The sequence below is a fragment of the Moschus berezovskii genome, chromosome X (assembly GCF_049115385.1).
Source record: "Moschus berezovskii isolate FMDL1 chromosome X, NW_MosBer_1.0, whole genome shotgun sequence".
Taxonomy (NCBI): domain Eukaryota; kingdom Metazoa; phylum Chordata; class Mammalia; order Artiodactyla; family Moschidae; genus Moschus; species Moschus berezovskii.
In genome coordinates, this window is record NC_142488.1 from 147,635,094 (window position 1) to 147,648,399 (window position 13,306).

General features: G+C 48.1%; 3 protein-coding genes across 5 annotated transcripts in view; 2 read left to right on the forward strand and 1 right to left on the reverse strand.

The window, feature by feature from the left end:
- The window catches only part of F8 (coagulation factor VIII), a 159,150-nt gene that overhangs the window by 18,650 nt on the left and 127,194 nt on the right, over positions 1–13,306 (reverse strand). For 2 of the 3 annotated variants that reach the window (XM_055393490.2, XM_055393489.2), the window contains 2 exons: positions 12,449–12,534; positions 9,243–9,398 (listed from right to left, as the gene is read on the reverse strand). In XM_055393490.2, the coding sequence (XP_055249465.1) occupies positions 9,243–9,398; positions 12,449–12,534 (242 nt within the window). Of the gene's footprint in view, positions 1–9,226; positions 9,399–12,448; positions 12,540–13,306 lie in introns of those variants that run through there. The other variant, XM_055393491.2, reaches the window with a different exon arrangement.
- H2AB1 (H2A.B variant histone 1) lies at positions 1,370–1,674 on the forward strand. Its single transcript, XM_055393494.2, is given in 2 exon segments — positions 1,370–1,616; positions 1,619–1,674. Coding segments are annotated over 2 exon segments (303 nt in total).
- F8A1 (coagulation factor VIII associated 1) lies at positions 2,624–5,330 on the forward strand. Its single transcript, XM_055393492.2, is given in 2 exon segments — positions 2,624–3,296; positions 3,299–5,330. Coding segments are annotated over 2 exon segments (1,053 nt in total). The 5' UTR covers positions 2,624–2,650; the 3' UTR covers positions 3,706–5,330.

The window sequence follows — 13,306 nt, forward strand, 5'->3', positions numbered from 1 at the left end:
TAACCATAAGTCTGTTTTCTACACTTGTGACTATTTCTGTTTTTAAATAAGTTTATGTGCACCTTTTCTTTAGATTCCACATATAAGCAATATCATGTGATATTTTTCTTTCTCTGTCTGACTTACTTTACTCATTATGTCAATCTCTGGGCACAGCATTATTTTTGATAAATAGATTGACTTCATTTTAAACTCAATTCTTATGTCTTGATTAGGAACCTTCTTAGGAAGACAAAGTATCTAGATATTTAATGCAATCCCTATGGAACTCACCATTCTCCGTTTTACAGGAATGTAAAAGCCAATCCTAAATAGCTATGAAATTTCAAGGGACCCTGAATAGCCAAAATAATCCTGGAAAGAAGAAAAAAGTTGGAGGACTCAGTTCTGGATTTCAAAGCTTACTCCAAAGCTACGTTATTAAAACTCTGTGGTGTTAGCCTAAGGATAGATACACAGCTCAGTGGAATAAAGAATCTAGAAATAAACTCATAAATTTATTCATGTATATAAATCCCAAAGAGTTGAAGACAGGCATTCAAAAAGAACACGCACAGGAATGTCCATCACAGTAGGCACAAGATAGAAGTCACCCAAATGTCCATCCACTGCTGAGCAGATACAAAACATGTGTGGTCTAGTCATACAGTGGAATACTATTCAGCCAGGAAAAGGAAATAAGTGCTGATTTGTGCTACCACGTGCATGGGCCCTATGCTCAGTGACAGCAGCCAGACACAGAAGGCCACTTATTTATTGCATGCCTCCATCTCTTGGAAGTCTCCAGAACAGGCAAAGGGCTGTGGATAGGAACCTGATGAGTGATTGCCTGAGGACTATGGGGGTGGGGTGGGGGAAACTGCAGGAGGAGGCAGTGGGGAGTGACTGCCTGGCCGGTACAGCGGTTTCTCTTTGCGGTGGTGCCAACGTTTTGGAACTAGATACAGTGGTGATGGTGGTCCAGCACCGCCAGTGTATATTTGGTGCCACTGGGTGGTCTGCTGCCTTCTCTGTACAAAGGTCTCCTCCCGTGGAAAGGGAGAGTTCCGACAAAGAGAGGGTCCAATGGGCAGGGTGAGCTGTATTCTGCCAGCGCCATGTCTTTGCAGGCTCAGGCCTGCGGGGGTGGGTGTGGGGTGGGGGGCATGGGAAATCGGTGATCTCAGGGAGTCTGCTTGTCACAGACTGTGCGCCCCGACCAATCAGGGGCCAGCCCATGGTTGCTAGGATACGGAGTAGAGGTCTGAGAGTACCGGTTGTCTTGAGAGAATGGGACCAGCTGACTCATCCCACCGCATCTCATCCCACCGCACCTCATCTCACTGCACCGCAAAGCGAGGCCTCGGAGAAAGCGGGTTCAACAGTCAGCATGCCAAGGAAAATGGGCCGTTGGTCAACTGGTCGCCGCTCCCGCACTGCCCGTGCCGAGCTGTCTTTCTCTGTGAGCCACATGGAGCGCCTCCTGTGGGAAGGCCACTACGCCCAGTGCCTGAGCTCGTCCGCACCCATCTTCCTAGCAGCCATCATGCAGCGCCTGACTGCCAAGGTCCTGGAGCTGGCAGGCAACGTGGCCCAGAACAGCGGTCAGAGGCACATCACCCCTGAGCTGGTGGACATAGCAGCGGCTCTTTCGGGATGACAACCATCTCCCTGGTGGTCCCAGCCCGGCACTAGCTTCTCAACCACACCTGGGTCCTGGGTCCCCGGGCCCCAGACAGGACTCCCCTCGGCTGTCGGGCGCCAGGCCTGCTCCCTGACCGACCGCACAGCCCGGTGCCTCGGGCCTATTTATGTCGAATCAATAAGTGTTTCAAGACATCCCTCTGCGTGCTTCAGTCACTTGGCCTGGGAGGTGGTGGTGGGACACCCCTCCTTGGAGAGGTGGGGGTTGGGGATCTGGCTGGAGCGCAGGGGGAGTGTTGTGGGTACGGGTGGAGTTGGGGATGGCAGGCAGAGAGGGGCGGTTGCCCACAGAGACAGTGCATGCGGTGGCCCTGGTGCGAGAGGCTGGCTGTGGCAGGGGTGCGGTGGAGTGGGGTCTGGGGGTGGGGGGGGGTAGGCCGAGGAAAGGAAGGCTCCCCGGTTGGCTCTGAGCAAGTAGGAGCCAGGCCAAGTCCCCAGAGGGACCGGGGTCCTGGTGGTGACGCTCAAGACCGAGAGGGCGGCGTCGTGGTAGGGTGAAAGTGCCAAGGTGATTGACCGCCCCGCGGAGTGGGATGCAGGGATGGTGGACAGCATGCTTGACAGGGGTTCCCATGCGGGTAGGGCCTAGATGCCCATGGGGGCAGGGGCCTAGACCGCAAGACTGCGGCGGGATGAGGACTGGGGTGGGTGGGACACAACCCGCCCGTATGCAAAGTCGGAATCAGGGTCACGCGGGGTCACCAGTTGACTTTTTGGTCGTGTGCCTTTAGAGATGCCCTGGAGATGCCCTGCATGGCAACCTGCGGGAGCAAGCTGTCACCTAGCAACGGCCGGTTCCCCGCCAGGACCCGGTATTTGCATACGGCGTCGGCAGCCAATCACGGCCCCACCTCCGCGCCCTGTCTTTTGCAACGCCGTCGCGCTGTGGGCCTGAGCCGGATGTACGGCCCGTCGCCGGTCGTCGCCCGGTTGCGTCAGCGCGCCTGGAAGCGCCGGGGCGGCGAAGATGGCGGCTTCCACCGCCGGCTTGGGCGGCGGCGGTGGCGCTGGCCCGGGGCCCAAGCCGGGGGATTTTCTGGCGCGCTACCGCCAGGTGTCCAACAAGCTCAAAAAGCGGTTCCTGCGGAAGCCGAACGTGGCGGAGGCCGGCGAGCAGTTCGCCCAGCTCGGCCGCGAGCTGCGCGCCCAGGAGTGCCTGCCGTACGCGGCCTGGTGCCAGCTGGCGGTGGCGCGCTGCCAGCAGGCGCTCTTCCACGGGCCCGGCGAGGCGCTGGCGCTGACCGAGGCCGCGCGCCTATTTCTGCGGCAGGAGCGCGACGCGCGCCATCGCCTGGCCTGCCCCGCCGCCGCGCTGGGCGCCGCCGTGCGCCTGCACCTGGAGCTCGGGCAGCCGGCCGCGGCCGCCGCGCTCTGCCTCGAGCTGGTGGCCGTCCTGCGCGACCTGGGCCAGTCGGCCGCCGCCGCCGGCCACTTCCAGCGCGCCGCGCAGCTGAAGCTGCCCCAGCTGCCCCTGGCCGCCCTGCAGGCGCTCGGCCACGCCGCGTCCTGCCAGCTGCTGGCACGCTTCACGCACACTCAGAGCCTGGCGCAGGAGTTCGGCGGCCCTCCCCCGCAGCCCCCGCCGCAGCCGACCCCGCAGCCCGCCGCCCCAGCACGCCGCTCCCGCTGCTCCCTCCCGGCGCAGGATTGTCAGCCGCCGCCGCCGCCGCCCCGGCCACGCTGGGCGCCTTCGCCGACGTGCTGGTCCGCTGCGAGGTGTCCCGCGTGTTGTTCCTGCTGCTCCTGCAGCCGCCGCCCGCCAAGCTCCTGCCAGAGCACGCGCACACCCTGGAGAAGTACGCCTGGGAGGCCTTCGACGGCCACGGGCAGGACAGCAGCAGCCCGCTGCCCGAGGAGCTCTTCCTGCTGCTGCAGTCCTTGGTCATGGCCATGCACGAGAAGGACACGGAGGCCGTCAAGTCGCTGCAGGTGGAGATGTGGCCCCTGCTGAGCGCCGAGCAGAACCACCTGCTGCACCTCGTTCTGCAGGAAACCGTCTCCCCGTCGGGCCAGGGGAGCTGACAAATCCCTCCCTGACTGGAACCCAGCCACGCTGTGCCTGTTCCGAAAACTCACGCACCGCCTGCGTGTTTGAGGGAGCATGAAAGATCTTGATCCCGACGCTTCTGCCTCTGCAATGTATCTTACTTGTCTTGCCACCAGAGGCATGTAGTTGACTAAAGTCACCTTGTTTCCATAACAGTGGCAGAAGAAAAAAACCCATATAATAGAATTGGAGGACACAGCTCACCTCACCAGAAATTTCAACATAAACTTGAGAATCCCTTGGGTCCCTTTCACCCAACTACCCACCCCCCTCCCCCAAAGGCTCCCCTTTCCCCACATCCTTGTTTCACACAGGATTTATTTGCATAGCTCTGGCTTGGAACTCTAGCTGCATGATTTTTTCATGGTGGCTTTGATTTCTTAGCATATTGTGATGTCTACCTGTGTGATAACCCAGTTCCTCCTTTGTTCCATGCGCCTCATATGTTGGAATCGTATTCAGTACTCCGCGGTTGTCACTACAGCCCTCAATCCATGATAAAGCCTTTCTGACACTCCTGACTTGTGGTTTAGATTGATCTTCTCTGTAAAATGGGAATAGCTTATCTACCTGTCAGAAGGTAGAAGCACAGATAGTTCCCTTTTAGATCCGAGGTGGATTCGTTCACTCTAAATGGACACTGTGCCTATCAATCTACAGAGATCATTTGCAATGTGGTCCTGAGCTGCAATGCGTATGTTTTCGATGCAAAAGGGTGGGCCTGAGAGTAGGGGTGAGGGTGGGGTGAGCTCCAGCGCAAAAGTGTCAGATGTGCACTGGAGTTTTCAGTTGCAGTTGTTCCGAGAGGTCCGGGTAATCCACACGGGCAGGTTTTACTTGTAGTACGGACCCTTCTAGAAATATTTCTTTAACTCAAATATATAAAATCAGCATGCTGCTTTGGTCTAGCGTGATCACATATATGCCAGACTGTGTCCTTAGTCCCCCAAAGCAGGACTGGCGTTCCATTTTTAAACACTAGATTTGTGGTCCAAATGATACACGCAAACTGACTTAGCTGTTTTCTCAGGTTTTCGTTAGCGCTGAGTGTGATGACAAGAACTCTAGAATATATTCTCATTCTCAGCCATTCAGTTTGGGAAAAAGCATCCTTTAGGCTGAAGTTGTAGACAGCACTAATCTTTTGGGGGTGAGATTTAAGTACTCAGTTTGGGACTCTATCTTGCTTTTGCATATTTGTTGGGGAGGGGGAATATGTGGAGTGTTGTATGAGATAAGTGCCCCCAAATGGGTGAAACTTTTAGGGTATGCTTTGGGACCTCTATTTCAGCAGTGTGGAAGCAGTGGCTAAGCAAGTATAGGGGAGCCCATTGGAGACAGATGCAGGTACCCCTCCTGTGCCCTCACATGGCTGCCAGGCAGGGTCCTTCCAAGCCCTGAAAGCCCAGTCCAACTTATTGCCAAGGCAGTGAGGGTGAACTCTCCCTTGTGTGTTTGCTTTTCCTGGGACACTCAGCCCTGGCTGCCTCCCTTACCGTCCTTAGGACAGGAATGCTCAGGAATGAATTAAGGCGTGTGCGTGGTGAGAGCATTTGGGTTTAGGTGCAAGGTAAAACCTCATTTGTTGTTGTTTAGTAACTAAGTCATGTCTGACTCTTTGTGACCCCATGGACTGTAGCCCACCAGGCTCCTCTGTCCATAGCATTTCCCAGGCAAGAATACTGGAGTGGGTAGCCATTGCCTTCTCCAGGGAATTTTCTCAAGCCAGGGATGAAACCTGAATCTCCTGCATTGGCAGACAGATCTTTATTACTGAGCCACCAGTGAAGCCCTTAAAAGCTTGCTTTGAGAGAGTGAGGTGAGGAATTACCACAGAGCCTCGTATTGCATATTCAAGCCTAACTTTAGAAAACACTAAAGGCTGTTTTCTGTTTGGCATTGGCTCATTTATGTATGCTCCTCAGACACTTTGTCAGAGCTGGGCTAAGGCCACATTTCAGTGATTTTGACAGAATTCTCCTGCTGTATATCATCACCTGGTGTCAACATTAACACTGATTTCTAAAACAACCAAAGAGAAATATTTTAAAAGGACAGGATTAGTGTTCTTTTAAACTTGAAAACCAGAGGGAAAGATCTGCATCATTGACATTTTCATTGAAAGTTCAAAATTCACATTCAAAATATTATGAAATATTGAAAATAGTGGCCAGTGAAGCAATGATCTTTGAAAGACGTTGGGTTCTTTTACTCCCTTTATGAGGGACTTCTGTGGTGAGACGTTGCTTTTGAAAAAAATATTTTGCATGTGAATGGTTTCCCAGGTGGTTTCCACCTGGTTTCCTGGGGTTTCCAGGTGGCACAGTGGTAAAGAATCTGCCTGCCGATGCAGGAGATGTGGCAGACTCGGGTTTGATCCCTGTGTGGGGAAGATCCCCTGAAGAAGGAAATGGCTACCCACTCCAGTATTCTTGCCTGGAAAATAAGATGGACAGAGGAGCCTGGCAGGCTACAGTCCATGGGGCTGCAAATGACTGAGGGGCTGAGCATGTGGATGGTAAAAAGATTTTTAAACATTTGAGAACCATTATACTGGAGGAAGATGACTAAGACTGAAATGTGTAAATTAATCAGGCATGCTCTGGGATGGCAGAGTTCTGGTTAGTGTGAACTGTAGAGACATCTCTACTGCCATTAGACTAGACCACCAGTCCAGAAACTTGTTTGGTAGAGGAGATGGAGATATTTCAGTTTTTTCGATCCAACTAAATATTCAGTGACTAATATACTATGACTAAGGGTGGTTTTATGCAGCACTGAGTTGTGCTGGAGCCGGCTAGGACTAGCTTGTGAGAAGCAATTGTGGCTGTCTGCTCCCAAGTCTGCATTCAGTGACCTTGCATCAGCAGCTTGAAATCAGGTGTGATGGGAAATATTTACATCATGGAAATCAGAAAATGTTACAAATAAAGGCCCTTCCCCTGACTGTCCTCCACTTTGCCCCAGAGCTGGTTGTTAAACATTTGCCAGCCTGCCATTGAACATGAGTATAATTTACAGCAAAGAGAATAAATGTGATCATATCCAAGATGCTGAAAAAGCATTTGATGAGATTGTATGACCTTTCCAAATAAAGTAGGAGCAAGAAACTTTTTAAATGTGATAAAAAATATTTGAAACTAACAGTGAACATTATATTAAACAGTGAAATATGAGATCCATTCCCATTAAAGTCAGAAGCAAGAAATACTCATTTATAATAGAGATAATATATCTGTATCTATACATATCTATCAAACTGCAGACAAAAGAACAAAGAGCATTTTGCTCACCACCCAAGTCTACAAAGACTGATCTGCTGCAGCTGGTGATAGGGTACTGGGTGTTCAGAGGAAGAGATTAACAGGATAAGAAGATGAGGCACTGTGTGTTGCAGAACTTAAACACTGTTTCAGGAAATTCAAGATGATAACAGGGTGCTCTGTGCTTTGGACAGACAGGTCCTTAAGTAGTTAATATGCATTTCAAGAAGAATTGTAATGAACCCTGCTTTTTGCATCTTCCCATACATAGAAAAACAGTATAACCGTGAACTTGAAACATCTGTTCTTTGTGAGTAGCAGTAATATTTCACCAAGATGTCTGTCTGACTACATGTATGCCTTAACAGCAAAACATGTAAACTAGATTCCCCTCACCTCTTCGGAGCAGCTCCCAGAACTATGTGAGAGACTTGTCTCCCAGACTATCGTCCTCAGTAAGACCCTGAATAAAATTTAACTCACAACTCTCACATTCTGCATTTTTCTTTTAGTTGACAACACAATATATACATATTTATGTGTCTGTGTATATATCTCTGATTATATATATATATATATATATATATATATAAATCATAAAAACATTAAGAGTGATTATTATTTTCTGTTTACCAGGGCCTGTTAGCACAATCCCCTGGAGAAGGAAATGGCAACCCACTCCAATATTCTTAACGTGGAGAATCCCATGGACAGAGGAACCTGGTGGGGCTACAGTCCATGGGGTGACAAGAGTCTGACATGGAAGTCCACATAATGTCTTCCATGTAATGGAGCAGTATGGTGTTCTGTGGGATGTCAATATATCTGGGGTCCCTAGGGTCTATATTATGCTTCCCTTGTGGCTCAGCTGGTAAAGAATCCGCCTGCAATGTGGGAGACTTGGGTTCAATCCCTGGGTTGGGAAGATCCCCTGGAGAAGGGAAAGGCTACCCACTCCAGTATTCTGGCCTAAAGAATTTCATGTGACCATGGAGTTGCAAAGAGTTGGACAGGACTGAGTGACTTTCACTTTCACTTCACTTTCAGGGTCTATATTATGATAAGGAACAAAGGAACCGGCATCGCTTTGAGGCATCAACCATAAAGTTCATACTCTTGTTCCCACTTCATAAATGCAAATCTATTCTGACTTTGTCAGTGTGAATGAAGAAGAAAGCATCCTCCAGGTCTGTGGTTCCATATCAGGTGCCTGGTGCTGTGTTAATTTGCTCCAGAGGAGATACCACACTTAGAGTTGTGATTTTTTTTTATCACCACCTGACTAAATTTGTGATGATCTGTCATTTTTCCATGACGCATCTGGCTTTTGTTAGTGGCCAAACACTTAGTGGCCTAAGGAGACTAGCCACTGGGTTGGAAGGCAGCCCTGTGAACTGGAGCCCGCCAGGCTCCTCTGTCCATGGGATTTCCCAGACAATACTGGAGTGGGTTGCCATTTTCTTCTCCAGGGGATCTTCCCACTCAGGGATTGAACCCGAGTCTTCTGCGTCTCCTGAATTGCAGGTGGGTTCTTTACAACTGAGCCACCTGGGAAGCCCGGACATGAAAAGAAGACAGGTCACTCTACTGTCAGATGATGCTAAACTGGTTGCCATAGCAACCAAATGCTACTAACTTCCCAATGTCTTCCTTCCTTATCTGAAACTCATCCTATTGTATCACCGATGACAATCTGAGAAATTGTGATGCCACCACATGTTCTCCCCAAGTAAGGAATTATACCTGTCTTCCTTGAATATATTAGCAACATAGTCCTAGAATTCCATTTGGAGTGTCTGTTTCCTGGGGCTACATAAGAGATCCTTCATGCTACCTTTTTTGTCCATAGGTCCATCATCACTCTATTGCCCATGAGTGGAAAATGCTTTTTTGGGGGGCTAAGATGTTGAAGCTGAAAGTCCAATACTTTGGCCACCTGATATGAAGAGCTGACTCATTTGAAAAGACCCTGACGCTGGGAAAGATTGAAGGCGGGAGGAGAAGGGGACAACAGAGGATGAGATGGTTGGATGGCATCACTGACTCAATGGACATGAGTTTGTGTAAACTCTGGGAGTTGGTGATGGACAGGGAGGCCTGGCATGCTGTGGTTCATGGGGTCACAAAGAATCAGATACGACTGAGTGACTGAAGTTTCTAGAAACTGTGAGTGTTTGTTCCATCTCTGAAATCTGTCAAAAGCTCCTCAAAAGATTCACGCATTCTCTTGAAAAGGACTAATTACATACCATTAAGGTCCCAGTGGAGTTCCCCCGATAACCCTGCCACCTCTGTCCATCGAGGCTGTACATGATGATAAACTGAGAGATGTACAGGCTGGAGAACTTCTGCCGGGCACCCTGAGTCAGGATGCTGTGAATAATCATCGGTGCCAACAGATCCACCTACCAATGAAAGCAACACTTGATTTTACATGGAGGTATGTGCGGTATTCTGAAATGATTTCTCTGCTTAAAAGAATATACCTCGATAGAGAGAAGCCCAATATTCCCTTGGAGGTGCAAGTGCAACAGAGACCAGTGTGGAAATGTAGATGTGTGGGAAGCTGTGGAATCGATGATGGGAAGTGTGTTCACTGAGTTCCTAGGCCACATCCTGACAAAGGACATCACTTTGGAATCATTGAGCCCCACTTTTCTCTACACACATCCTTAGTGCTGCACACCTGGACCCCATAGCAGGTGCCTCCTTGACACACCAGCCTTTGCCTGGACAAAGCCTTCTCTGTCCCCAGACTACCCCCCTCCCAACATCACTATCAGTGCTGAATTACTGTCCCTCCTGCAAGTGTTAATGCAGAAACTCTTTCTCCTGGTTAGCCTTTCCTGACTCATCCAGAGAACTTTCGGGTGGCTTCTTTTCTGCTTCCAGTCTACTTTGTATATAATTTCATTATAGTAAATTATTGCACCACATTGTAAACTTTTCTTTGCTTTTTACCTTCCTTGTTAGACTGAGATCCTGAAGGCAATAAGCATGTCTGAGTCACCTAACCTTTATGTCTCAATTTCTTGCTCTGTACAGTGGAGTTAATAATGGTATTTATCTCAAAATGTTACCAGAGGATTACAGAGTTAGTACATGTAATGTGCTGAGTTCACTGCTGGTGCATACTAAACACGTAATATTTTAGGTTTTACATTCTCTCTAGCCCCGGCACCTAACATGGAATCTGATGGAATAGCGATCCTTAGTAGTAAGGAATGGTAGGGTCTGAAAGAAGAGAGCATGGGTCACACAAGCATTACAGGAATTTTGACATCAGTTGGTACCCTAATTTCTCCCAGATGTCTGGCACACTCAGCTAGGACTGGTCTGGACTCTTGTACTTAATGATGATCTTTCTCAGTTGACTCTAAGCTCTGTCTATACATCATTCATTCATCAAACAATATATTTTTAGCATTTGTTATGTGCCAAGCACTCTTCTTGGAGAAGGAAATGGCAACCCACTCCAGTATTCTTGCCTGGAGAATTCCATGGACAGAGGAGTCTGTCGGGCTACAGTCCACAGGGTCACAAAGGATCGGAAACAAGTGAGTGACTGAGCACAAGCACTTTTCTGGGTACTAGCAACAGAGTCGTGAACAATAAAAATAGCCCTGCCCTCATGGAACTTCCATGGAGGAGGAGGAGAAGGGTGTGCAAGGAAGGAGGTGTGTTTGAACATTAGTCCTGACTGCTCACATGTTGACATGATAATATTTTTGGATATGTTGGATTAAAGAAAATGTATTATGATTTTTTTGGCAGAGCCACATGGCCTGCAGGATTTTAATTCACTGACCAGGAAATGAACTCAGGCCCCCAGCAGTGAAAGCACTCAGTCCTAACTACTGGATCACCAGGGAATTCCTGAGAAGATGTATTATTAAAATGAATTTAACATGTTCCTATTTTAATGCAGCTACTAGAAAATGGAAAATTACACATGTGCTTTGCATTTGTGGTTCACATGATATTTCTGTTGGTCAGCACTGCTCCAGAGGACATGGGGAAGGGAAAAAAGATGAAAGACCAAGTCATTGAAAAAAAAATTGAGTTAACCTAAGGACAGTGGTCGTGTATGGATGTGAGAGTTGGACTGAGAAGAAAGCTGATCGCCGAAGAATTGATGCTTTTGAACTGTGGTGTTGGATAAGACTCTTGAGAGTCCCTTGGACTGCAAGGAGATCCAACCAGTCCATTGTAAAGGAGATCAGTCCTGGGTGTTCACTGGAAGGACTGATGCTAAAGCTGAAATTCCAATACTTTGGTCACCTCATGCGAAGAGTTGACTCACTGGAAAACTCTGATGCTGGGAGGGATTAGGGGCAGGAGGAGAAGGGGAAGACAGAGAATGAGATGGCTGGATGGCATCACCGACTCGATGCATATGAGTTTGAGTGAACTCCGGGAGTTGGTGATGGACAGGGAGGCCTGGCGTGCTGTGATTCATGGGGTCGCAAAGACTCAGACACGACTGAGCGACTGAACTTAACTGAACTAAAGGACATTTTCAGTAATGACTCCAAGTTGGTTGACCAGATTTGGCCTAACTTTAGCAGGTGTATCTTACTACTCTGTGGTGTAGAATTTGTGAGGAAGGCGGCTTTGGTTTTAGAAAAGGAAGAAGACACATTTTCCTGCCTTGTGGGATCAGGGATCGAGCCATTTGTTTTTGTGTTAACATGAAGGAATTGGAGGACTCAAGGATACCTAGGCAATTGAAGACATCTAAAAAGAGAATACGTGGTCTTTGGAGGTGGTAAATTTGATGTTACAGGAAAATATTCAGAGATTCTAATCCCAGTAGAAAGATTAAAAACACAGTGTAGGGATTCCCTGCTGGTGCAGTGGTAGAGTCTGCCTGCCAGTGCAGGGGATATGTGTTTGATCCCTGGTCCCGGAAGATCCCACGTGCCTCGGGACAGCTAAGCCCATGAGCCACAACTACTGACCTTGTGCTATAGAGCCTGGGAACCAAAACTACTGAAGCTGGTGCTCTGCCACAAGAGAAACCACCACAGTGAGAAGTCTCCACACAACTAGAGAGCAGCTTCCGCTTGCCACAATTAGAAAAAAACTGCAATCAAGACCCAGTGCAGCAAAAATAATTAAAATACAAAACACAGGGCACTCAATTCTATTCCTGAGTCTTTCAGTCCTGACTCTTTTGGTACAAATCGTGAGCCACTCTGTTCTTCAGTTCTTTCTTCGTCTATTACTTGGGGTTTGATGAAAATGACTTAGGCAGGAAGGAGGTATACAGGACATTGAGGTATACAGGACAGTTGAGGTATACAGGACATACAGGTATACAGGAAGGAGGTATACAGGACAGTTCTTTCTTCGTCTATTACTTGGGGTTTGATGAAAATGACTTAGGCAGGAAGGAGGTATACAGGTTGCGAAAGGAATGTGTGATGTGATGGAATACAATGCATTTTCTAACCTTGATCCAAGGAGAGGGATCCTTGGTGCTCCAGGCGTTGATTGATCCAGAATAATGAAGTCTGGCCAGCTTTGGAGCCCACTGTCCTTTGCTCGAGAAAGGGAAGAGAGATTAGATTCAGCTGGGTTGGTCCTGGACACATAGGAATAAAATTACTCTCTTGAGAAAGGTTAATCCTAGCTGTGAAGACAAAGGTATAAAGCAGAGTAGTATCAATGACTACTGAAGTGTTTGGCTTGTCCTTCTTGTCTATTTTATTTTCTAAGATTTAGTAAGTTTGTTGTTTGTACCTCTAGTTAGCTAATACTAATATGTCACCAGCACCATCAATTAATATTATTTCTCTATTACATAATCTATGTTCACTGGAGAAAAATTAGAAATAAAAAGAAAACATAAGTTAAAAAAAAGAAGTATAAAACATCATCCACCCAAAGAAAAATAGTACTATTTTGGTATATAACTCTCTAACATCTTTTTCAAATGTTTTTTTCCTCTCTAAAATGGAATTTGGCAAACTTTTTTTTCTGTAAATAATTTAGCCTTTATCATCTGGTGTTGTGACATTTAAATGCTGTTGTAGAGTGAAAGCTACAGAGACTTCCCTGTTGCTCAAATGGTAAAGAATCTACCTGCAATGCAGGAGACCAGGGTTCAGTGCCTGGGTGGGGAAGATTCTCTGGAGAAGGGAATGGCAATCCACTCCAGTATTCTTGCCTGAAGAATACCATAGACAGAGGAGCCTAGCAGGCTACAGTCCATGGGGTTGCAGAAAGTCGGACATAAGTGAGCAACTAACACACACACACACAGTGAAAGTGCCCACAGATAATTGTAAATGAACAAGTGTGGCTTCTT